This window comes from Rhineura floridana, chromosome 2 (genome assembly GCF_030035675.1).
Source record: "Rhineura floridana isolate rRhiFlo1 chromosome 2, rRhiFlo1.hap2, whole genome shotgun sequence".
NCBI classification, from domain to species: domain Eukaryota; kingdom Metazoa; phylum Chordata; class Lepidosauria; order Squamata; family Rhineuridae; genus Rhineura; species Rhineura floridana.
Window position 1 is genome coordinate 58,497,500 of NC_084481.1, and position 24,203 is coordinate 58,521,702.

The window sequence follows — 24,203 nt, forward strand, 5'->3', positions numbered from 1 at the left end:
CTCAACCCAAATCCCCGATCCTTGTCACTACAATCCAGTGATAGACAAGTCTTGCACCACAGCAGGCTAGGCAAGTAAAGGATTGTTGCAGCAAAACCTCAACACATGAGTTTCTACTGCTACTACATAAGAACATAAGAACATAAGAAGAGCCTGCTGGATCAGGCCAGTGGCCCATCTAGTCCAGCATCCTGTTCTCACAGTGGCCAACCAGGTGCCTGGGGGAAGCCCGCAAGCAGGACCCGAGTGCAAGAACACTCTCCCCTCCTGAGGCTTCTAGCAACTGGTTTTCAGAAGCATGCTGCCTCTGACTAGGGTGGCACAGCACAGCCATCATGGCTAGTAGCCATTGATAGCCCTGTCCTCCATGAATTTGTCTAATCTTCTTTTAAAGCCGTCCAAGCTGGTGGCCATTACTGCATCTTGTGAGAGCAAATTCCATAGTTTAACTATGCGCTGAGTAAAGAAGTACTTCCTTTTGTCTGTCCTGAATCTTCCAACATTCAGCTTCTTTGAATGTCCACGAGTTCTAGTATTATGAGAGAGGGAGAAGAACTTTTCTCTATCCACTTTCTCAATGCCATGCATAATTTTATACACTTCTATCATGTCTCCTCTGACCCGCCTTTTCTCTAAACTAAAAAGCCCCAAATGCTGCAACCTTTCCTCGTAAGGGAGTCGCTCCATCCCCTTGATCATTCTGGTTGCCCTCTTCTGAACCTTTTCCAACTCTATAATATCCTTTTTGAGATGAGGCGACCAGAACTGTACACAGTATTCCAAATGCGGCCGCACCATAGATTTATACAACGGCATTATGATATCAGCTGTTTTATTTTCAATACCTTTCCTAATTATCGCTAGCATGGAATTTGCCTTTTTCACAGCTGCCGCACACTGGGTCGACATTTTCATCGTGCTGTCCACTACAACCCCGAGGTCTCTCTCCTGGTCAGTCACCGCCAGTTCAGACCCCATGAGCGTATATGTGAAATTAAGATTTTTTGCTCCAATATGCATAATTTTACACTTGTTTATATTGAATTGCATTTGCCATTTTTCTGCCCATTCACTCAGTTTGGAGAGATCTTTTTGGAGCTCTTCGCAATCCCTTTTTGTTTTAACAACCCTGAACAATTTAGTGTCGTCAGCAAACTTGGCCACTTCACTGCTCACTCCTAATTCTAGGTCATTAATGAACAAGTTGAAAAGTACAGGTCCCAATACCGATCCTTGAGGGACTCCACTTTCTACAGCCCTCCATTGGGAGAACTGTCCGTTTATTCCTACTCTCTGCTTTCTGCTTCTTAACCAATTTCTTATCCACAAGAGGACCTCTCCTGCTAAGCTTCCTCAGACTGCTAAGCTTCCTCAGAAGCCTTTGGTGAGGTACCTTGTCAAACGCTTTTTGAAAGTCTAAGTACACTATGTCCACTGGATCACCTCTATCTATATGCTTGTTGACACTCTCAAAGAATTCTAATAGGTTACTGAGACAGGACTTTCCCTTGCAGAAGCCATGCTGGCTCTGCTTCAGCAAGGCTTGTTCTTCTATGTGCTTAGTTAATCTAGCTTTAATAATACTTTCTACCAGTTTTCCAGGGACAGAAGTTAAGCTAACTGGCCTGTAATTTCCGGGACCCCCTCTGGATGCCTTTTTGAAGATTGGCGTTACATTTGCCACTTTCCAGTCCTCAGGCACGGAGGAGGACCCAAGGGACAAGTTACATATTTTAGTTAGCCGATCAGCAATTTCACATTTGAGTTCTTTGAGAACTCTCGGGTGGATGCCATCCGGGCCCGGTGATTTGTCAGTTTTTATATTGTCCATTAAGCTTAGAACTTCCTCTCTCGTTACCACTATTTGTCTCAGTTCCTCAGAATCCCTTCCTGCAAATGTTAGTTCAGGTTCAGGGATCTACTTAGAACTATACATACACAGGGATGGCCAAAGTGAAAAGTTACAAGTCAGCAGTCTCATTCAAGAGGGGGAAAGGAACACCATGGATGAGGCTGCAAATTTGCAGTTATTTGTGAAGAAATTTAGTAGTATACCAACAGAATAAATTATCAAACACCATTGATTATGAACAAAATTATTTATTGGCAGTAAACAATTTACAGTGCTTTTATGTAATATATTTTTATGTAATAAGGCAAAATATATTGCATGGACACAATGAGTTAAGTACAAATATCAATTTAAAATTGAACCACTCAATTGTTATATCTTATATTTAAAATGAGCATGTGTTTTTAAAGACTTACAGTAGGCTTGGATCTAAAGGGTTGTATCCAATGCTGCAGCTCCAGAATGGTGCAAGGGACTTTCATACATGCAACAGATTTTCCTCTTCCTCTCCTGTCCCCTCCGGCCCCTTGTGTGCCCTCAAAGTCTGCTCTTGAACATTGGGGGACTCTTCAGAGCAGATTTTGCAGGTGCACAGGAGGAAAGACCCATTGCACCAGCGGAACCTTACTGGCACAGCATTGGATACAACCCGAAGTGATCTGAATGGATGCATGTGTTGCCCCCCTAACCTCCTGAATTCAGCCTCCCAACACTGGATCACACTACATTCCAAAGGGCCCCTAAACCTCAGAAATGTATTTTGCTGGGGAGGGTGCAATGATCTACAGAAGGAAAGTGACAGTATGTATACAGTTCTTTGGGTAGAAGCCATACATTTAAAAATGTAGTCACTTGTTATTTATCTATTTGCATACTTCCAATTGATCAGCTGTTGAACTCATCAGCATGGTACATTATTTCTCATATTTTAATTAGTTACCCTGGTACTTACTTTAATACAATATATATTGTATAGTAACCTATTAAAGAATGGCCCTGCTCTTTCACGAGCACAAGAAGCAAAATATACAGATCTTTTTTGGATGCAGGGTTAAAGCTATGGTTCAGAATGACATGCTAGAGCCTCAGGGTTGGGTGCTCGCCTCTCCCCTACTGTTACTGTGAGAAGATGGGAAGATTTCACTTCCACTTTCCAGTAACTCTGGTTTTACGTGCCTTACCATGGACCTATGGTTAATCTTAACTATGATTTAAAGAACGACTGATAATTAACAAGTCTCTGCAAATTTGAATATAATAGCTGCATAAGGAAAATAAACTGAGATACGAATGTCTTTTGGACATGCATATAATTCCTTTGCTCCTCCCTTTGTACAAGTGGATTTTATCCTAACCAACTGTAGTTAATGGCTTTGGAACAAGCCAGGCTATGAATCCATGGTTTGTCATTGGTTTCATATTCTGGCTTATTTCTAAACTGTTTCCCAGTTCAGATGAAATGGGAAATGCAATTTAACTGAAGAGTTCCTGGGGTTTTTTTGCCCACGCTGTGAAGGGACTGTATGCACACTAAATTTATTAAGCAAACATATGATTGTCAGAACCAACCCAACATTTAATTGAAACAAGCAAAAGTTCCTGATCTCCTCCTTATGGCTGCACCGGGCGGGGGCAGAGCAGAAGGGAGCCCATGAGTCTGAGGTTGACACACACACAACAATAAGCCATAGTTTAGCACTGCATACAAATGCAGCCAATGTTATTGAGAACAGGGACAAAACACATTACAGTTAGAATAATTCGTTATTGGCAACATTATAATAATGACCAAACTTATAAGAGGTAGTAGAAGTTAAAGCAGTGCTTCCTTGGCTAGCCAGTGGTACAATTTCCAGATACTTTTAACTGAAATGTTTTTACAAGCCCTCCTATTAAAATTATTATGAAAGTTTGTGGCAAAGTGACCTGGCAGGCTTGACAGATGGCCCTGAGATGCCCATCAAGTGGGAGGCCCCTCATCTTCAACAGAATATTGGGGGGGGGAGAGATGGGAGAGAAACACAATCTCACTGAGAGTTGGGATTTGCAGATAGAGATTAGTGAGAGAGAAGTTAAATGATTTCTTCCAACCCTGCCCGTCACACATAGCTGTCCTAGCCCTTCACTGGCCCTAGGGATAGGGCCTTGTGAAATGAGCCTTGATCACCCAAAACATGTAAAAAGTAAAAGATACCTAACAATTGATCCTTTCTAGTTCAATCTCTGAGTTATCTTGAGACGTAAATGTTTGCACTTTACCCTCCTGTCACTTCGGATAGAATATAAGTCTAAAGGTTGCATCTACCTAAGTCATATTCTGAGTAGCCCCACTGAATTCAATTAATTTAAAGTAGTCATTTCCAAAGGATCTTTCCTGGGTATGACTTACTCAGACACACACATACTCAGTTTTGTTGTTATGCATGTAGCATGATCATTGCAAAGTATGACTAAAAGGCACTCAGCATTAATCCAATGACATCTTGAATATTTTGTCGGCAATGATCCTGAGCTGATTCTCATAAAGTGGTTGCCACGTGAAGTCTGTCTGAAAGTGCTGCCCTTTGGCAATAACGCCATACAGCATTTTGGATACATCAACTTTCCTTACTCATCTGTCTCCACCATTTGGCTTGTCTTAGCATTGCCTCTAGCTGCTGGCATCAGTTTGGAGAAAGCATGTGACAATGGTGTTTATTGAGGTGAACTTCATAGTAAACATGAATGGCTCATTATGTGGAGGCAATTAAGTTGTCACACTATGAGAAAGTTTTCAGTACAAACTAAAGGAGACACCATACTATGGTGAGAGCTGCCACTATTCCATTCAGTATGGCCATACTATAGCCCATGTGAAAAGAGTGCCCGGTCATTCGCCTGAGAAGAAAATCAGAAATTGAGTTAGTAAATATACAGGAACATTAAGAGTTAAACAATGAAAAACTTACTAAAACCTACTAAGCTTTGAAATATTAAAGGAAAACCATTCAGCAGACTGAATATAGTAAATGTCATTCCAACCACAGGTTCAATTATTGTTAATCACAACGTTAATCACACTTTATACAGATAAGTTGAAATTATTTTTTTCATAACTGCCCTGTATAAATACCCAAACTGTTTCATTTGTCAACACAATTTTTTTTGTGGACAAATATCTTTTCATTCCTACACAAATTCTTAAAATCTGTTCTGCATATTATTTGCCATACAAGAACAGCTAGGTATCTTTACTCTTAGACTATCTAGAAAGCATAAAAATCCACAGCTGCTAAATCAAGGAATCAAATAGGCTTATATCTAATGCAGAGCTAAGTAAGTATTCTATCAGCACAAGGATTTCTGTTTGTGCGACAGGACTTTCTTGCCCTTTCCTCCCCTCCCCCAAGCACCTCCTAGATCTGTTCTGGAGGGTTCAGGGAGGAGGACAGAGGGTAACATCCCTTTGTGCATGGCACTGGATACAAGCCTAAGTATATTTATTTATTTCAGGTATTCATATACTGTTAATATTCAGAATTTCTAAGTCGTGTACATAATATGATAAAGCCATTTAGGCTTTACAAAGAACTCTTAACAGAGCGTCAGCATTTGTTATTTTAAAAGAACAAATTAAAAGGGGATGCCTTATATTGGAAGTCTATGAATACCTAGTTTCTTGAGGCCTGATAATTAGTAGCAATTATAGGAATAAGGGAAAGATAGCAAATGCTGTGGGCTAAGTAGGAGGAAAAGATAAAAATTAAGATAAACTCTCTAGCCCTATTCAAAGCCCAGTTGCTGACAGTTATCTTTTAATTAACACAATAGAAAGCATGAAGGAACCTAAACACATCAGCAGTTCTCCTCAGTAATACTCTCATGGAAAGCAAGAATATACGTAGAGCTGGGAATACACATAAAACATTATTCATATAGAAAGCAATAAATACTGGAAATTTGACAAAAATATAGTTCACTGTATTCTGTCACAGACCATGGATTTAATTCTTTCTGAATCCTGTTTCAGGAACACTAAAGTAAAATGAGTTTACTGTAGAATATGAAAACTTATGTTAGCACACACCCTGCTGGCCATATTGCAAAACTATTTCAGAAAAAGCCTTAGAAAGAACTCTTTTAGTATAATTTATAAATGCAAGGTTACAAAACTGCCCTTAACATAGAACATAACAAAATAAACATATTTTACATCCTGAAAACTGTAACAATTTATGCTACTATTCAACTTCTAAACACATAGAATCATGTTACTCTAACTAATCACCTTGGACTCGGTCCTGGTGGTAGTAGACTGTGTGAAGATTAATATGTAATTTGCATTGCTTCTGGTGGTTTGCTAAGCTCAAAATCCAGTCATACATCAGTATTATTAAAAAAAGCACTCACTTGAACCGTGCAGGTGAGAGGGGAGTAGGAGGAAACATTCCTGGTTCAAAAGAATCAAAATAGGTTACTGTCCATGAAAAACTGCAACATGACAGCCCACTCATTAAGGATAGAACAAGAAGACTCCAAAATCCTTAAGGGAAGAAAAACACAATTTAAACAGGAAAAGCTTGAAATACAATTTTAATTAGGACACAGGAGAGACGCCAGAAAAGTTCTCCCCAAGTTCAGAATAAAGAAAGTAAACAGGTATTAACTAGCTAAATAGAATTACACTTACAATCAAGTCCTTTGGATGTTTACTCAGAATGAAATATATTGAGTTGAGTGGAGCTTGCTTGCATTTAAGTGTGCATAATATTGTAGTTTTCATTACTGTTAGCACTGAAGTAGCACTTTTGTGTATGGTCTATGGAAAGTAACCATCCATTTCAAATGGAGAAAGTCAATGAGTGGAATACCACACAAAGCCCAGCAACAGATCACTCATTCACACATTATTGTGACATAAGAACATAAGAAGAGCCTGCTGGATCAGGCCAGTGGCCCATCTAGTCCAGCATCCTGTTCTCACAGTGGCCAACCAGGTGCCTGGGGGAAGCCCGCAAGCAGGACCCGAGTGCAAGAACACTCTCCCCTCCTGAGGCTTCCAGCAACTGGTTTTCAGAAGCATGCTGCCTCTGACTAGGGTGGCACAGCACAGCCATCATGGCTAGTAGCCATTGATAGCCCTGTCCTCCATGAATTTGTCTAATCTTCTTTTAAAGCCATCCAAGCTGGTGGCCATTACTGAATCTTGTGGGAGCAAATTCCATAGTTTAACTATGCGCTGAGTAAAGAAGTACTTCCTTTTGTCTGTCCTGAATCCTCCAACATTCATCTTCTTTGAATGTCCACGAGTTCTAGTATTATGAGAGAGGGAGAAGAACTTTTCTCTATCCACTTTCTCAATGCCATGCATAATTTTATACACTTCTATCATGTTTCCTCTGACCCGCCTTTTCTCAACTAAAAAGCCCCAAATGCTGCAACCTTTCCTCGTAAGGGAGTCGCTCCATCCCCTTGATCATTCTGGTTGCCCTCTTCTGAACCTTTTCCAACTCTATAATATCCTTTTTGAGATGAGGCGACCAGAACTGTACACAGTATTCCAAATGCGGCCGCACCATAGATTTATACAATGGCATTATGATATTGGCTGTTTTATTTTCAATACCTTTCCTAATTATCGCTAGCATGGAATTTGCCTTTTTCACAGCTGCCGCACACTTGGTCGACACTTTCATCGTGCTGTCCACTACAACCCCAAGGTCTCTCTCCTGGTCAGTCACCGCCAGTTCAGACCCCATGAGCGTATATGTGAAATTAAGATTTTTTGCTCCAATATGCACAATTTTACACTTGTTTATATTGAATTGCATTTGCCATTTTTCTGCCCATTCACTCAGTTTGGAGAGATCTTTTTGGAGCTCTTCGCAATCCTTCTTTGTTTTAACAACCCTGAACAATTTAGTGTCGTCAGCAAACTTGGCCATTTCACTGCTCACTCCTAATTCTAGGTCATTAATGAACAAGTTGAAAAGTACAGGTCCCAATACCGATCCTTGAGGGACTCCACTTTCTACAGCCCTCCATTGGGAGAACTGTCCGTTTATTCCTACTCTCTGCTTTCTGCTTCTCAACCAATTCCTTATCCACAAGAGGACCTCTCCTCTTATTCCATGACAAGGTACCTTGTCAAACGCTTTTTGAAAGTCTAAGTACACTATGTCCACTGGATCACCTCTATCTATATGCTTGTTGACACTCTCAAAGAATTCTAATAGATTACTGAGACAAGACTTCCCCTTGCAGAAGCCATGCTGGCTCTGCTTCAGCAAGGCTTGTTCTTCTATGTGCTTAGTTAATCTAGCTTTAATAATACTTTCTACCAGTTTTCCAGGGACAGAAGTTAAGCTAACTGGCCTGTAATTTCCGGGATCCCCTCTGGATCCCTTTTTGAATATTGGTGTTACATTTGCCACTTTCCAGTCCTCAGGCACGGAGGAGGACCCGAGGGACAAGTTACATATTTTAGTTAGCAGATCAGCAATTTCACATCTGAGTTCTTTGAGAACTCTTGGGTGGATGCCATCCGGGCCCGGTGATTTGTCAGTTTTTATATTGTCCATTAAGCCTAGAACTTCCTCTCTCGTTACCACTATTTGTCTCAGTTCCTCAGAATCCCTTCCTGCAAATGTTAGTTCAGGTTCAGGGATCTGCCCTATATCTTTCACTGTGAAGACAGATGCAAAGAATTCATTTAGCTTCTCTGCAATCTCCTTATCGTTCTTTAGTACACCTTTGACTCCCTTAACATCCAAGGGTTCATTCGCCTCCCTAGATGGTCTCCTGCTTTGAATGTATTTATAGAATTTTTTGTTGTTGGTTTTTATGTTCTTAGCAATGTGCTCCTCAAATTCTTTTTTAGCATCCCTTATTGTCTTCTTGCATTTCTTTTGTCAGTTTGTGTTCCTTTTTATTTTCTTCATTCAGACAAGACTTCCATTTTCTGAAGGAAGACTTTTTGCCTCTAAGAGCTTCCTTGACTTTGCTCGTTAACCATGCTGGCATCTTCTTGGCCCTGGTGGTACCTTTTCTGATCTGCAGTATGCACTCCAGTTGAGCTTCTAATATAGTGTTTTTAAACAACTTCCAAGCATTTTTGAGTGATGTGACCCTCTGGACTTTGTTTTTCAGCTTTCTTTTTACCAATCCCCTCATTTTTGTGAAGTTTCCTCTTTTGAAGTCAAATGTGACCGTGTTGGATTTTCTTGGCAATTGGCCATTTACATGTATGTTTAATTTAATAGCACTGTGGTCACTGCTCCCAATCGGTTCAACAACACTTACATCTTGCACCAGGTCCCGGTCCCCACTGAGGATTAAGTCCAGGGTTGCCGTCCCTCTGGTCGGTTCCATGACCAACTGGTCTAGGGAACAGTCATTTAGAATATCTAGAAACTTTGCTTCTTTGTCATGACTGGAACACATATGCGGCCAGTCTATGGTAGTTCAAGTCACCCATTACTACTATATTTCCTAGTTTGGATGCTTCCTCAATTTCACATCAATTTCATGTCAATTTCATGACATTTGCTTTACCCTTAAATTTACAAGAGTAAGCAAGCTTAAAATTATTTTTGTATGAGGAATGCAACTGATGCTAGTACCCAAGGAAACACAAGATGATCATACTATTATTGGAAACATTTCAGCCATTAAAAAGGATAAAAAGGTCCTGTATACATTAATTTTTAACATACACTGATATAAGAATGCAGGATGTCAGTTAACCAATAAACAAACCCTAGTCAAGTTTTCATAATGAAGTGGCATAAGAACTTTACCTAAAATGCTTGTTTCTATATTCTCATCAGTCTTCCCTTTTTCAGATCGCAAATCTGTAGGCAGAAATAGCCAACAATGAAACTATAGCTCAAAGCAGTTATAGAGGGAAAGTTGTTTTATAGCAGTTCTCCTGTAGGTGGCATACCCAAGCATTTTGTTGTCCGCCTCATGAGATAATCATTCTGTTGGATAAAAAACAGTTGGGATTCAAATTTTCTGTTACAGTGTGTCACTAAAACACACCCATCTGTTGTGATTCTAGGACAGCTCAGTTGTATGACTGATTGCTGTAATATGGAAAATTCCATTACAAGATATGCAACAATAACAAGCAATTTGCACTCCAAAGTATCACTCTGGCTTTCAACACTGCCAGACAAATACAGACTTACTTGCTTCAATGGGACTGAATCAGCCCCAATAAATGTACTGTTTTAAATGCTCTGTGGAATAAGTGGTCAGATATTTCTATTGTGAGCAGTGTTTCAGTTCTCTACCTGCTTTGTATGGGTTTCCTGCCAACACACTCATACTTATTTGCTATCACTGTTTTACACAATACAAAACACACACACTCTCTCTCTAACTGGTACAGTGAACAAAATACAAACTGCTAAGCTTCAGGAAATTTAGATACAAAATTTATTTGTTTACTTAAAAGGAGTCCAGGGCAGCAGTTCTAGGATGGCCCCGGGCAGAGGGAGGGAAAAGCAAACACAAGTTTTTAAAGATACAATGTCACTGGCAGTTCTTGCTGTTTTGCCCTTGATACAGGCAATTCCTGTTGGTAATTATACATACATGGATTGTGTAAAAAAAAGAGCATGTTATGAAAAATTCTGAACCACAGCAGACTACCAGCACATGATGAGATGTGCATACATGTATGTATCCCACTGCAACTGAAATGCACACACATAACCATAACGCAACTGTCCTCTGGAAAAGTGTTCAAATTTACTATGCTCTCATGCACATCTGTTTTCCTTGAAATGTGCCTGCATTGTACAAGCTTAAAACTTGGAAATCAGAAAAATACAACCAAGGCTCCATTCTTAATGTGTTAAGTACAGATGATTTTACATCCTTCTCAGTAACTTTTAGATTTATAATTCACTGCATCTTAGTAAGGTTACACTATGTTATGAGTATGTACAAACTCCTTGAGACTTTGCAAACCTTTCTGGAACAGAAAAACTAAGCAGTTATGGAGGGAGATAGGAGATATGGCATGCCTCACTTATATTGCCAGAATTTCAACAACAATTTATTCATTAAGAATTCATTTTTGTTGCAGCTGATGTAGCGGTCCCAGCTCTTGTGGCCACACCACACATGAAAAATTAAAGCCGGATGAAGTACACAATGACACATACTAGCTTTTTTCACAATGAAGACTAAAAACTTAAATGGCAAGTAGGGGCAGAATACAGAAAAATAAAAAAGCAACAGTGCATGGGCATTAATTCTCTTTTGATTGACAGCAGGAACTCGCTACATTTCTAAACAGCTATACATTAAACTACTTATGATTATTTGTCTGGGAGTCTTCAGGGGCCAGCCTATCCCATCAAACTTAACACCAGTTATTGGGAAACTCAAGTGGGGAGAATGTGGTTGCCCTCCGGTTCTGCTTCCTGGCTTACCATAAAACAGGATGCTGGATCCACCAGGCTTCTTCTTATGAGATAAACGTGTGGAAACTTCTACTTGCAAGTGTCACTAGTAGGGCAAGGCATTTCAGATTTCCACAGGAGCACGCTCTGGGTTGCGCTCTCTAATTAGTTTCTCCGCAAAAAAAGTGCACATAAAGAGTGTTCTGCGTTCCGGGGCCCTTAAACCAAGTTTTTATATGGAACACACTACGCCTATTAAATTGTTGTCATCATGGTTATTATTATCGTTAGAATTTATTAATATCCCATGCACCAAGAGATTTCCGTTTCTTCTCTTCTCTCCTGTTACCTTTTATTCCTTTATGAACATGAATCTCACCCGACCATGAAACACGGTGAACCTCTTCCCCCCGCCCCGCCTTACCACGCGCCCTTTCTCACCTCTCAGTACCAGACAAGCGATGGCCAGCAGGAAAGCCAGTAAGGACATGGTTAAAAGGCAGCAGAGGACAGAACACGCTCTGCTAGGCCACCGGCGCACTATCCCGTCCGGCAAGGAGGCAAGGCTAGCCCGGGAAACGGAGGCTCCTTCATAACTTCTTCCAAAGTCACCTAGCAAGTCGCTTTCGTCGCCCCCTTCGTCCAGGTCCGCCTGGAGATCTCGCGCCAGCTCCCGTCGCTCCGGCGGCCAAGGAGTACTGGCGCCCGCGTGGCCGTAACTAACCGTGGCGCTCCTATAATACACTGCCATGAGTTTCTCTCGCGTACGCAAAGGGAGGAAAATCCCCAACAGACCAAGCCGAAACGACTTTGAAAGTTCTTCCGCTCCCGCCCCCACCGGAAGTGTTTCTAGTCAGAGGGGAGGGACCAAAGGGCACTGACGCCGGAAGAACTGGCCGAGAGGCAAGAAAAGTCAGAACCCGCCCTCACCCAACGGATGACCTGAGTGGCTGTGCTTCCTATGCTACTATGGTCTCTTAAAGGAAACAAACGAGAACGCGCGTGGCGTTTGAATGAAGGCGCCCGCTGCTTCGTTCTCTTTCTCCCCGCCCCCCCATTTAGTTTTGGTACCTCTTGGGTTTCCGTAGCCCCGCCCCCAATCTCCGCTCGCGGGAGCCAGTTTTCCCAGTGTCCTTTGCGCGCGCGTCCCCCTTTTGCCTCTATATTTTCCAATCCTCCTCAGGCCCTTCCGTTTGATGAAGTTTGACCCACGCGCTTTTTCTTTTCTTTTTTAGCCTCCCGCTCAGTGGAGGAGGGGGAGGAGGACCTCGCTCCTTCCCCCTGCTCTCCTCCCCCCCGTGTGAGTTTTTGTTCTTTTCTTCCGCGAGCCTCCCCTTCCAGCCATCCTCGTCGGGCCGCGCGCTGGTCCTCACAGGTCGGTGAGCCTGACTTTCGACGAGCCCCTTTCTTTCCCCTTGCCCTGCAGGGTAGGCCCCCTTCCTCCCGTTCGCTTTTCCGCTAACGGTTTCGCGTAGAGCCGGAAGAGGAGGCTCGCCGGGCCCGGCCAGGGGGAGGTGATGTCAGGTGGGGACTCGGCGGCCGCCGCGGCCTCCACTCAACCGCTCTCTTTCTCCCTGCCCAAGCCGCCTCCCCTCATGCAGCTCAACCCCGGCGAGGGAGTGCGCCCCGTGGGGGGCCCTGGCCCGGAACAGTCGCCTAAGAGCGCCCGCATGGGAGGCCGCCCGGATTGGCCGCCCGGGAAGCCCGTCAGTCTCTTGGCTCCTCTCCTCCCGCCTCGAGGGGAGCCCGAGCCCCTCTTGCCCTTCGGCCCTAACTCTCGCCAGCCGCTCAGGGGCAGGCTGATGGGCAGGTGTGGAGGAGGAGGAGGCGGGAGCCTCCTCAATCCTTCGATGCGACCAGGCGGCGGAGGCGGTATGGGCCGAGAGGCCCTTATGGTGAGTGAAGGGTTGGTAAATTGTTTTCGTCGCTGGCCCTGGTGTAAGGCTGTAGGCGCCCGCGTGGTGTTAGTCTTCACGCATTCATTCTCCGTACTTTCAGAGTTATCTCAAATTCTTGAGGGCGAAAATTAGCGAGCGCTTCTGATCTAAGCCCTAACCTGCAAGAAATATTGGCGGGGGTGGGTGGGAGAGGCGTTGGTTGTAAGAAATCCTGGGTACCTTGCAGCCCGCTTTAATCAACCTTGTGTATTTCAATACTATACACAGAATCTTCAAAAAAGTGCCGCGGATGCTTTTAACTTACTTAGTTTCTTGTAACTGACGTTTTTTGTGAGCAAGCATAATTGTCCTGATGTGGTCTCCCAAGCACATCATGTCCAAAGTCAGTATGCTGGTGTCCTGAGGTGCAAATTTTGGAGAAGTTAGCTGCTAACAAGCTGCTTGTTAGGTAATGCATAAACTTTAGTGGTAGATATAGACTTTGATAACCTTGCGTTTGTCAAATAAGTAGGTGCAATGTGTACTCATGAGATGAGAAGAAAAGTTATTTTTTGCTTGGTGACATTGAATAAACCTGGCATTAAACCTCCAAGGTAGAAAATGGATATTTTGGAACAAACTCTTTAACTGAATATCTATTTATATGAAGAATGGTTAGACTTTTGAGCTCTGTTTAAGTGTTCAGTGTGAAGATAATTACATGAGGGAGAATGGGGTTGTGATGGCAAGTGCCTCACTTTCTCCTTTACTGACTGGTCCTCTAGGAGTTGGAAGATGAAGCAAGGAGTTGCCTATATTCATGATAAATGGTGATGTGATACATTTGGGCAGCTGGCAGTGCTCAGTTTTGTATAGGTTAAAAATAATGCATTCATGGTTGTTAAGACAGTTTCAAATATTACACTGCAGCAAATCTAGGTGTTTAACATAATTTTTTTTACATTTTTAGGTATTATTATTATTATTATTATTTGTCACTTAGTATAAAAAGGTTTGTCTCAAACCTACTTAGTTTTTAAAAGCATGTATTATAACACTTAAAATGCATCAGAGTTTTTTTAAAGCCCAACCAAATTCATTATTAACTAAAAGTCGTCATCCAACAATAACATAAAAAAGGACACATTCTATCCCACCCAGATAAAAAGTGAATACCAATTAGGAGCAAAAATGCCTGGGTGAATAAAAATGTCTTCACCTGGCACCCAGAGATTGATAGAGATGACACCAGACAGATCTCTCTGGGGGATGGCATTCCACAGTCAGGGAGCTACCACTGAAATGACTGGTTGTATTGCCACCCTTTTTACCTCTCTTGGATGGGCCACACGAAGGGCCTCAAATGATGTACGCCAGGTTTGGGTAGATACACTTAACACATCTTAGAAAAACAATGTGGGAAGTAGTCCAATAATTTGTTGTTTTGAATTGTGGCATTTATTTCTATTTTAGTTTTTAAAACATTGCTTGTTGAATTTTCTTAGGAAGTTTAAAAACCAATTCAGCCAATCATGCAGTCCTTATCCTATATATGACTGGGAGTGAGAGGCATTCAGCATCTTGACTCGCCATGCACTACTTCAGTGCAGGGACCATTTCCTTCAATTGTAATATGAGGAGTAGGGCTTAAGGATGATTTTCAGAAACAGCTCTAAATGTGACATTTTCAGGACATTCTCATCTGTTAATTAGGCAGCTATTTCTGTTTTTATTGAGGCTGAGCCAGTTCTTAAGCCTTCTAAAATCCTTCAGCGTTATAAAGAAATGTAAATTCATAACAAATATATAAAAGTCTAGAGGATTGGGGGAAAATACTTGGTTAGATATAATGGAAAGAGATTTTGATTCAGTGAAGATTTCTGTGAATGAAAGCAGTTTCCCCTGATTTCCCCCAATGCTCTGTGCCCACATGAAAACTTGCTCTGTAGGGTTTCAGGACCCTCTGCAAAACCCGGGAGCTGTTGGAACAGGAAATTGGAGAAAATCCTCTCCCACTTTCATTTGTGGAGGTCTATATTGAATAAGAATCTTTTTTTATAAGTTGGAGAAGTCCTATTCATGGAAGAGATTTTTAGATCTCACCCAGTGTACCCAATTTTGGGGCCCTATATTAAGTCTCTAATACAGTTGAGAGAGGAATACATACATAATAATGGTCCTTGATGCTTTTTCATGCAGGACACTTACTGCATTATGATTTATTGTATAGATCAATGCTACAGAGAGTCAAAAGTTTAGGGTTTGCATTTGTGCTTATAGAAGCTACTTTATGGAAGGTATTAAGAACTAGTGCATTTTAATGTTATCATTTGAGAGAACTTACCTACTTTCATGTTAGAAAGTTTGGAAAATACACTGATGGTCCTGATAATTTCATTGTAACAAACATGAAGCAATAACTTCATGGTAGCAGACAATTGACCTGATGAACCCAGATACATTATTTCCATAGTGGTACCACTGTTTGTGTTTTTGAACTTTTGGAATATTGAACTACCATGAATATTGCTTTTCAGATGGGACATCCGGGTATGCCTCACTACCCTCCCATGGGAATGCATCCTATGGGCCAAAGGCCGCCCAATATGCCTCCAGCCTCTCATGGAATGATGCCTCAAATGATGCCTCCAATGGGAGGGCCACAAATGGGGCAGGTAAGTTGGCTTCAGTGATTTGTGTTAAATAGCTTCTTAAAATTGAATTACATTTTTGAAGCATTAATTTAAATCCATTTTAACATTTTCCATAGCTCGGTAGGATTTGGCAGTTACTCTGAGCTTCACATCACTGCAGTTTTTTTAACTATATTTTCTTCTTTGTAAAAATTCATGTTCTTGACTTCATTGAATTGAAAGTTCTCTTGCAAGTAAACAAATTACTTCTGTGTAACAGTTGTGGCATGTTTGAATTTATGTAGTCGATAGGTCATAAAGAAGAGAAAACCTCAGTACAGTAATGCCTTTTACAGGAGTTGCTGAATATTCACAGTTAGTTGCTGTGAAGAGATGGGGTTTTAGTCCTTAAATTCTCAGAATGAAGAGCATCTCATGTTGCTCTAGAATGCCTGAGAGGTATGGCCAGTAAGCAGTTGGGCCCTTTCTATCTTTGCTTTACTTTCCCCCTCATTTGTAGTAGTTGTAGCACTTTTTTTGCATCTTCCATGGTTATCCAGAAGAATCAGAAAGAATAACCTCTGTCAGGCATTTGTTTCTGTGATAAAAAGACCTTCCCCATCATAGGGAGAAATCCCACTTTTGCCTATAGTTAGAGCATTCCCCCCAGTTGTTAGTGCCAGATGCCTGTTCAGTCTTGCCACTAATGCCAGCAGCTTCCATTTCTTCCCTGATGTCCTAGTTTATGGTGAATAAAAGGAACTCTGTCCTAGCATGCAGTTAGCAGGTCAGGTAGGTGGCTGGCATCCTTCCAGATTATGAAGAGAGTAGCATTTTTTAGTTCATATGATTGTGGTGTAGCTTAAACAAGAATAAAAGATGAAAAAGAAAGACATGCCAAGAAATTTTGGCAGTGAGAGCTGTTTTGTCCAGTTGCTGACTTTCAGAGGTGGTTTTTAATAGAAAAACTTTGTTCTACAGCTTAGCTTTTTGACCAACTTTCCCTTGGCTATTTGTGTTAAATTTTCATCATAAATAATTTAAGAATCTTCTAGTGGATTTTTTAGAGATGAATTTTTAGAAATTTAGACAAGCAAAGTTTTTTAAAAATAGGTCAGGATATGGTCTGGAATCCAGAATAAAGGGAGCTTGTTTGAGTGCAGGTATCCATCCATTTAAACTCCCAAGTCCTTCCTCCAGTGAACTTTTATTTGTTTATTATTGGAACAGTTGGTGGATGTTTGTAACCTCTCACCCAGTGGCTTTGGGGGGAAATAGCCACTGTTCCACTGGGAATGTACCCACAGTGTTTCATCATATTCCGCTGGATCTTTACCCTTAAATTTAAATAGGTTTGTTCCTGTTGATGTTAGAATGTACCTTCTCCTATCCTGAGATCCTGATTTTATGCATATTCCAGAAAATTAAGGCTATCCCAAAGTAGTTAAAGCAGTTAATAGGCTGTATAACCGTGTGTAGTGGCCCATCAGATGTTTGATAAACCTTGACATTTTGTGGCTCACCTGGGTCAACACAAACTTTATTTATCAAGTACCGGTGGTTTGTGTTATGTGGCTAGCATGCAACTTGTGGCCTGGAGGCTATGAATTTGGCATCTCTGAATCCTTTGTTTCTAAAGCTACCTGGATAGAAGTTTTTAGGGAGCATCTCTTGCGTGGAACACAATTATTTGGAAGCAGCAGTGGGGCAAGACTCCTTTCTTCTCCTGCTTCTACAGGATGGTGGGGAATGGGAGGGCCACTCCCATTCTTTCTTCTCTTCCTCACGCTTCCAAGAAAACCTTGTGGATTGAGGGTGGAGCAGTAGCCCTACCAAATACCTCTCCCTCCACACAAGATGGAAGGTAAGAGGGAGCAGTAACCTGATGCTCCCTGAAGATACATGGGAATGGGGTCACTTCACCAACCCTTCAGGGACTGTCATGATATAGTGGGGGGTGCTTTCCCAAGAACTATTTATGGGGCTTGCCAATCAAGTTGGCTGAATATGGCCAATTAACTGTATTACTAGTATATGTACAGTCTGTTGCTCTTGTTGTCGTTTTGTTGCACTCCCCCTAATAAAGACCGATGGAAAACATTGGAAATAAAACTTCTAGCTTTCCTTCAGAAATTCAGTTCTGGTTGAAATACCATGTGCATACACAAGCAGATTAGTTCTTCATAGTAACTGCATTGGGTCTCTGCCTTGAATGGCTTATTTTAGACCCACATGAAATCATTGCCTTGCAACATCACCAACATGTGAAAAATAGTCCCCCTCACCATATTTATGTTGCTTTAAGGAATAAGGGCAGTGATATGGTTTTAAGCAACTAAGGTAGATTGCATCCCTGTTGCATGCTTTTCTCAGCTTTTTTTAACAGTTCATGTTTTTGAACCCTGCAGTCATAATTCTTAAACTTTATAGTACTCTTCATCTTGGAACATCTTTGCAAGCATAACTCTTACTCCAGCCCTGTGAGACAAGTTCTTCAGGTATTATCCTCTGTTCATAGATGAGGTAAATGAGCCCTGAAAGATTATTAGAATTTACATAAATCACAGGGATTGGGATTGGGAATGAGAATTAGATGTTTAATTAATTTGGGCCCCGTTCCTGCAGTGTGTCATGGAATATTGCTAATACAGTGGGTTAGTTATTTTGTATTAAAACGCTGACCTTTGAGAGCCCTGTATTCTTGATAGAACTTTTCTGCTTTCCCCTCTACCCCACACCTCTCCTTTCTTTACTTATTGCTTTGGGTTATCTTTTGTGACAGACCACTATTAGTAGCTGAACAATCTTGTTCTTATTTTTTTGGCCCTCTAACATTGCCTTGCCTACGGTAGTTCTTCTGGTCACTTAAAACTTTAGTCTTTATACCTGAAAAACCATTAAGCTATTGATTGAATACTTCATTAGGTTTATACAGCATTTTACATAGTTATATTTCCTTTTGCCCCAGTTTATTCATATTGGAGCAGGCTTAAACACTATTTTCACAAGCGTAAAATGTTATAGCAATTTGTAAGCTTGTAAACACATCCTATAATAATAATTTGATTGTAGATGCCTGGAATGATGCAATCGGTGATGCCTGGAATGATGGCACCCCATATGTCTCATGCACCCATGCAGCCTACAGGACCGGTAAATGTTAAAATCTATTTTGTGATTTTAAACCATTTGCTACTTGCAATACTGACTTCTGAATTTTAGTTTTAATATAATATACAGTGGGTATATTTTTTCCCTTTGAATAATTTGTAAGCCTCGATCAACTATGTTAATAAGGGGAAGAAATTGTTAACATCATTGTGGCAACAAGTAATTGACATGGGGGTGGGAAAGATCCAGCACACCAACTGGATCCAGTTCCCCAACACTGTTTTATCATTTCCTTTCTCTCTTTTCCTTAATACATTGAACCAAACTACTTAGCACTGATTGGTAATTCTCTTGATTTTTCATAGTCACTATTAATTTATTATTCTGCTGAGGCATTTACATAGTCATTCTCCCTCTGGACTTTGGATTGTATTGAATAATTAGGCATTAGGCAAGCAGAAGAACTTCTTCACATAAGGTGAAAAATCTAATTTTTGCCGGTCTCCTTACCTACTGCAGTTCTCCACCATATTCTATACTATTCTGGAGGATCCCCCAACTCTTAGGAGTAGCATTTCAGGGGGAGGAGGACACTGTTATGAGTAGGGAGAATTGGTGAAAATTGAGTGTTTCCATGTGCCTAATGCTACAATTGAATGCAATCATGTGACTTTTTTTCCTTTGAAAGTATTACCAAGATAGTCTAAGGGAGAGGTTCTCAAACTGTGGTCCGTGAGCTTCATGCAGATAGTGCGCAGCATGTACATAATAAACATTCACAGTAATATTTTAATTGTATTTTGATCGCTTCTTTTATTTCTTATATGGTATTGCATTACAATTTTAATTGTAACACAATAAATAAATAAAGTACAATATAAGAAATAAAAGAAGCAATGAAAATACAATTAAAAAGTCACACCACATCTAGCACAGCACATTACAATTGCTGCAACAGGCAGAAAAATCATTGAGTGGTCCACTAAGACGTTCAGCAGTTTTCAAGTGGTCCTTGGGGAAAACAGTTTGGGAACCACTGGACTAAGGGAAAACACCTTGCTTGGTGACTTGGACAATACATGTATTGTAAAACTGTGGAATTAGCTTTTCAAAGAAAATAATTTGAATTTTATTGTGTAACAACTTTCCTAGCATCTTGAAGGGTTTTTTAAAGAATGGGAGAAGATGCTAAAGACTTTCTGATGTTATAATAGAAGCCTTTTCATCTGATTCAGATGCTGAACATTTATTGAAAAGGCTTTCAAAATTGGTTCTTAGCTGCTGCTTACCTGTCGGGATTAAATTCATAACGTGATATATATGTAAATAAATATGGAAAGGGGATCCCAGGGAATGCAGTAATTATTGAACTATTGCCTTAATATCCCATGCAAGTAAAGTAATGCTCAAGATTCTACAACAAAGGCTCTTACGACATATGAAGTGAAAAATGCCAGATATCCAAGCTGGATTTAGAAAGGGAAGAGGCATCAGAGATATCGCAAACATAAGTTGGATAATGGAACGGACCAAGGAATTTCAGAAGAAAATCACCCTGTGCTTTGTAGATTACAGCAAAGCCTTTGACTATGTAGCTTATGAAAAACTATGGAATGCTTTAAAAGAAATGGGGGTGCCACAGCGTCTGATTGTCCTGATGCACAACCTATACTCCAGACAAGAGGCTACTGCAAGGACAGAATATGGAAAAACCAATTGGTTCGCCATCGGAAAGGGTGTGAGACAGGGGTGTATTTTATCACCCTATTTGTTTAATCTATACCAAGGCTGTGGAGTTGGTACGCCAGACCTTGAACTCCGACTCCTCTATTTTTCTACTGTCCAACTCCTTCATAAATGGCAAATGTATATCCCTGGGGCTGATGGGAGTTGTAGTTTAAAAAAGTAACTTTTCCAAGCTCTGGATTCACGTGGTGATGATGAAATGCCTTGTGCTACCATTTTACTACAGTAATTTGTTATTACTAGTTAATATACATTTGCCATTTATGAAAGAGTCGAAGTCGGTACATTTCTACCGACTCCACCCAAAATTGCTTCCGACTCCACAGCTCTGACTCCACAGCCCTGATCTATACGCAGAACATATCATACGGAAAGCAGGATTGGACCAAGACGAAGGAGGTGTGAAAATTGGAGGGAGAAATATCAATAATTTAAGATATGCAGATGATACCATACTACTAGCAGAAACCAGTAATGATTTGAAACAAATGCTGATGAAAGTTAAAGAGGAAAGCACAAAAGCAGGACTACAGCTGAACGTCAAAAAGACTAAAGTAATGACAACAGAAGATTTATGTAATTTTAAAGTCGACAACGAGGACAATGAACTTGTCAAGGATTATCAATACCTTAGCACAGTCATTAACCAAAATGGAGAGCATAGTCAAGAAATCAGAAGAAGGCTAGAGACATTCTATGGGATAAATTAGCCAAAACATCCATGGATAAAAGATTACTTTTTCTAATATATCAGCTTCATCAGGAGACCTCTATGCGAATACGATGCGGATTAAATGGGGGCTTGACCAACTCGATTCCATCCATCAAAGGAGTCAGACAGGGATGTGTACTGGCGCCCCTATTATTTAATCTCTTCCTAAACGATCTAAGGCCCAGGTGCACCTCACCTAATCTTCACTCGCCCAAATTAGGCGGGTATAGGTGCCCCATTCTGCTTTATGCAGATGATGCCGCTCTTCTAGCATTTTCCAAAATAGGACTTAAACTCATCTTCCGAGTTTTCATGAATTACTGTTCGGATAACCAGCTCACTATAAACTTTTTAAAGACCAAAATATTAGTGTTTTCAAACCGCTCTGTTGTAGCGGAATGGACAATAAATGGGCAAAAAATTGAGCAGGTCAAAAGCTATAAATACCTAGGTATAATTTTTCATCATTCCCTTTCATGGAACACCCACATTCGAGCGGCGGTTGCAACAGCCCACTCAACCATGAAACGCATTCTCCGCTACTATTATGTCAAAGGAGGGAAGTTGATTCCAGCTGCCATACAGGTTTTTAGATCAAAGATAATCTCACAACTGTTATATGGGGTCCCAATATGGATTGTTGATTTCAATGCTTCTGTAGCGGTGGTACTATCTGTTTTTGTAAGACAGCTCTTAGGCTTACCAAGGTGTGTGCCAAATGCAGCCCTCAGACTCGAAACCGGTCTAGCCTCGATTGAATGCCTGGCATGGTCCTACGCATTCAACTTTTGGTGTAAGCTATCTTATGGCCCAGTAAGTGTTTTTTTAAATGCAATCTGGAATGATTCATTTATATCTAGCTGGAGGAATGCATTTCATTCCAAACTGCCAAAATTAGGGTACTCGTTGGCATACATATCCCAAATAGAACCAGCAATGGCAAAACATATAATTGGAACCAGACTCAGGGACATAGATAGGCAAACCGCAAATGCAGCAGCCGCTAAAGTATGCTCTCTGCTTTACCACAATCTGAGCTTTGTTACAAATTCTTACGCTCGTTACCTGGAATTTTTAACTATTCCTAAATTTTGACACGCCTTTACTAAGGCAAGATTTAACTTTCTTAACTCAGTAGTCCTGGATGGAAGATACCGAGGCATCCCGCAAGCCCAACGGATTTGCCCTTGTAAACTGGGGGAGATAGAAACATTGTCCCACGTTTTATTTGCATGCCCAATATATCTTATGGAGAGAACCAAATTCCTTTATCCCTTTACTAAACGGTTTCCTAACAGTCCCCCTGAATGGCTGTTGGAACAATTACTGAATGGCTCAAATAGATATCTCACTCTATCGGTGGCCAAATTTATCCATGTAGCCCAACTCAAACGCGCTAACTTTGTGCCCTGATGTCCTATCTGACAGCTATAGACTGTTTAGTCTTTTTTACTTATTTGTCTTTTAATATTTATTTTACCATTTTTACAATTTTCTTCTTGTACTTTATGTTCTGTTTTGGGTCTTTGACCGCAAATAAATATGTTGTTGAGCATAGTCAAGAAATCAGAAGAAGGCTAGGACTGGGGAGGGCAGCTATGAGAGAACTAGAAAAGGTCCTCAAATGCAAAGATGTATCACTGAACACTAAAGTCAGGATCATTCAGACCATGGTATTCCCTATCTCTATGTATGGATGTGAAAGCTGGACAGTGAAAAAAGCTGGTAAGGGAAAAATCAGCTCATTTGAAATGTGGTGTTGGAGGAGAGCTTTGTGCATACCATGGACTGCAAACAGACAAAAAAAATGGTGTTAGAACAAATTAAACCAGAACTATCACTACAAGCCAGTTATATTTGATTGCTGTATTGACCACCTGGTGATGTCCATGTGTACAGTCATCTTTTTGGTAGCTCAAAAAATGTGTTTGCAAGAATTCCTGTTCTTCTCTGTTCCCTACTTTTGCATTCCAGTCCCCCATGATTATCATCATATCTTGTTTTGGTGTGTGATCAACTTCCTCCTGTACTTCTGCGTAAAATCTCTCCAATTCTTCTTCTGTGTTTGATGTCGGAGCGTAGACTTGGATGATGGTTATGTTAACAGGTTTCCCGTTTAATCTCATTGATATAACTCGCTCAGACCTTGCATTGTAGCTCCTAATTGCTTTTGCTACATCATTTCTCACTATTAAAGCAACCCCGTTTCTTCTTGATTTCTCATTTCCTGCATAAAATATTTTGTAGTTGTCTGATTGAAAATGTCCCATTCCCATCCATTTTAGTTCGCTCACACCAAGTATTGTAATGTTGATGTGTTCCATTTCTTGCTTGACAATTTCTAACTTTCCCTGGTTCATGCTTCTCCCATTCCATGTTCCTGTTGTGTGTGTCGTATAACTCCAGACTCTCCTTTCACATCTGTGTGCATCAGCCTCTGGGCTTCCTTTTGGCTTTGACCCAGCTGTGTCATTAGTCACAGCGCTACTCGTACTTGTCCTTTGTTCTTCCCCAGTAGCTCAATGAGTGCCTTCTGACCTGGGGGTCTCATCTTCCAGCACTATCTCGTGTTGCATTTTGGATACTCTGTTCATAGGGTTTTCGTGGTAAGAGGTATTCAGAGGTGGTTTATGACTGCCTTCCTCTGAGTTTGGATGCATCTTAGTCTGGTGTCTCAGCTTTGACCTTGGGTGCCCCTGCTAGGAGTCTAGCCTCTTGGTCTAGACCTGACAGCGTTGCTCTCAGCTTCTTCAACACTCTCAAACCCTCTCACCATGTTAAGGTGTGCATCCTAAAGGGGGAAGACCAGGAGCAGACTGCAGTACATGAACTGGTCATATTGAAAATCAGAATAAAGCTAAAGAAGAAGAACAAGGC

The 24,203-nt window shown here is 41.0% G+C and overlaps 2 protein-coding genes across 3 annotated transcripts in view; one reads left to right on the forward strand and one right to left on the reverse strand.

Annotated features, from left to right (window-relative positions):
• Nucleotides 1-2,080: 2,080 nt before the first annotated feature.
• On the reverse strand, nucleotides 2,081-12,247 carry ARL6IP6 (ADP ribosylation factor like GTPase 6 interacting protein 6). 2 transcript variants are annotated; one of them, XM_061608770.1, is made up of 4 exons: nucleotides 11,689-12,247; nucleotides 9,631-9,684; nucleotides 6,242-6,281; nucleotides 2,081-4,729 (listed from the first exon to the last, which is right to left on the reverse strand). In XM_061608770.1, exons 1-4 carry the CDS (start codon nucleotides 11,996-11,998, stop codon nucleotides 4,636-4,638), a joined length of 498 nt encoding a protein of 165 aa, XP_061464754.1. In that variant the 5' UTR covers nucleotides 11,999-12,247; the 3' UTR covers nucleotides 2,081-4,635. The 2 variants fall into 2 exon arrangements, with proteins under 2 accessions (XP_061464754.1, XP_061464753.1); XM_061608769.1 differs by having other exon boundaries at nucleotides 6,242-6,374; nucleotides 11,689-12,236.
• PRPF40A (pre-mRNA processing factor 40 homolog A) overlaps nucleotides 12,172-24,203 on the forward strand; it is a 56,873-nt gene continuing 44,841 nt past the window's right edge. Inside the window, exons 1-3 of the mRNA XM_061608768.1 lie at nucleotides 12,172-13,142; nucleotides 15,662-15,799; nucleotides 18,830-18,910. Coding sequence (XP_061464752.1) covers nucleotides 12,765-13,142; nucleotides 15,662-15,799; nucleotides 18,830-18,910 — 597 coding nt within the window. The 5' untranslated portion in view covers nucleotides 12,172-12,764. The remainder of the gene's footprint in view (nucleotides 13,143-15,661; nucleotides 15,800-18,829; nucleotides 18,911-24,203) is intronic.

Bases quoted from the DNA above. Each gene is read 5' to 3' on its own strand.
- ARL6IP6 (XM_061608769.1), bottom strand. From the start codon at position 11,998: ATGGCAGTGTATTATAGGAGCGCCACGGTTAGTTACGGCCACGCGGGC. The intron at 9,685-11,688 runs GTGAGAAAGGGC...TTCTGCCTACAG, and splicing joins CGCTTGTCTGGTACTGAGAG to ATTTGCGATCTGAAAAAGGG. The intron at 4,730-6,241 runs GTGAGTGCTTTT...TTTTCTTCTCAG, and splicing joins CTCTCACCTGCACGGTTCAA to GCGAATGACCGGGCACTCTT.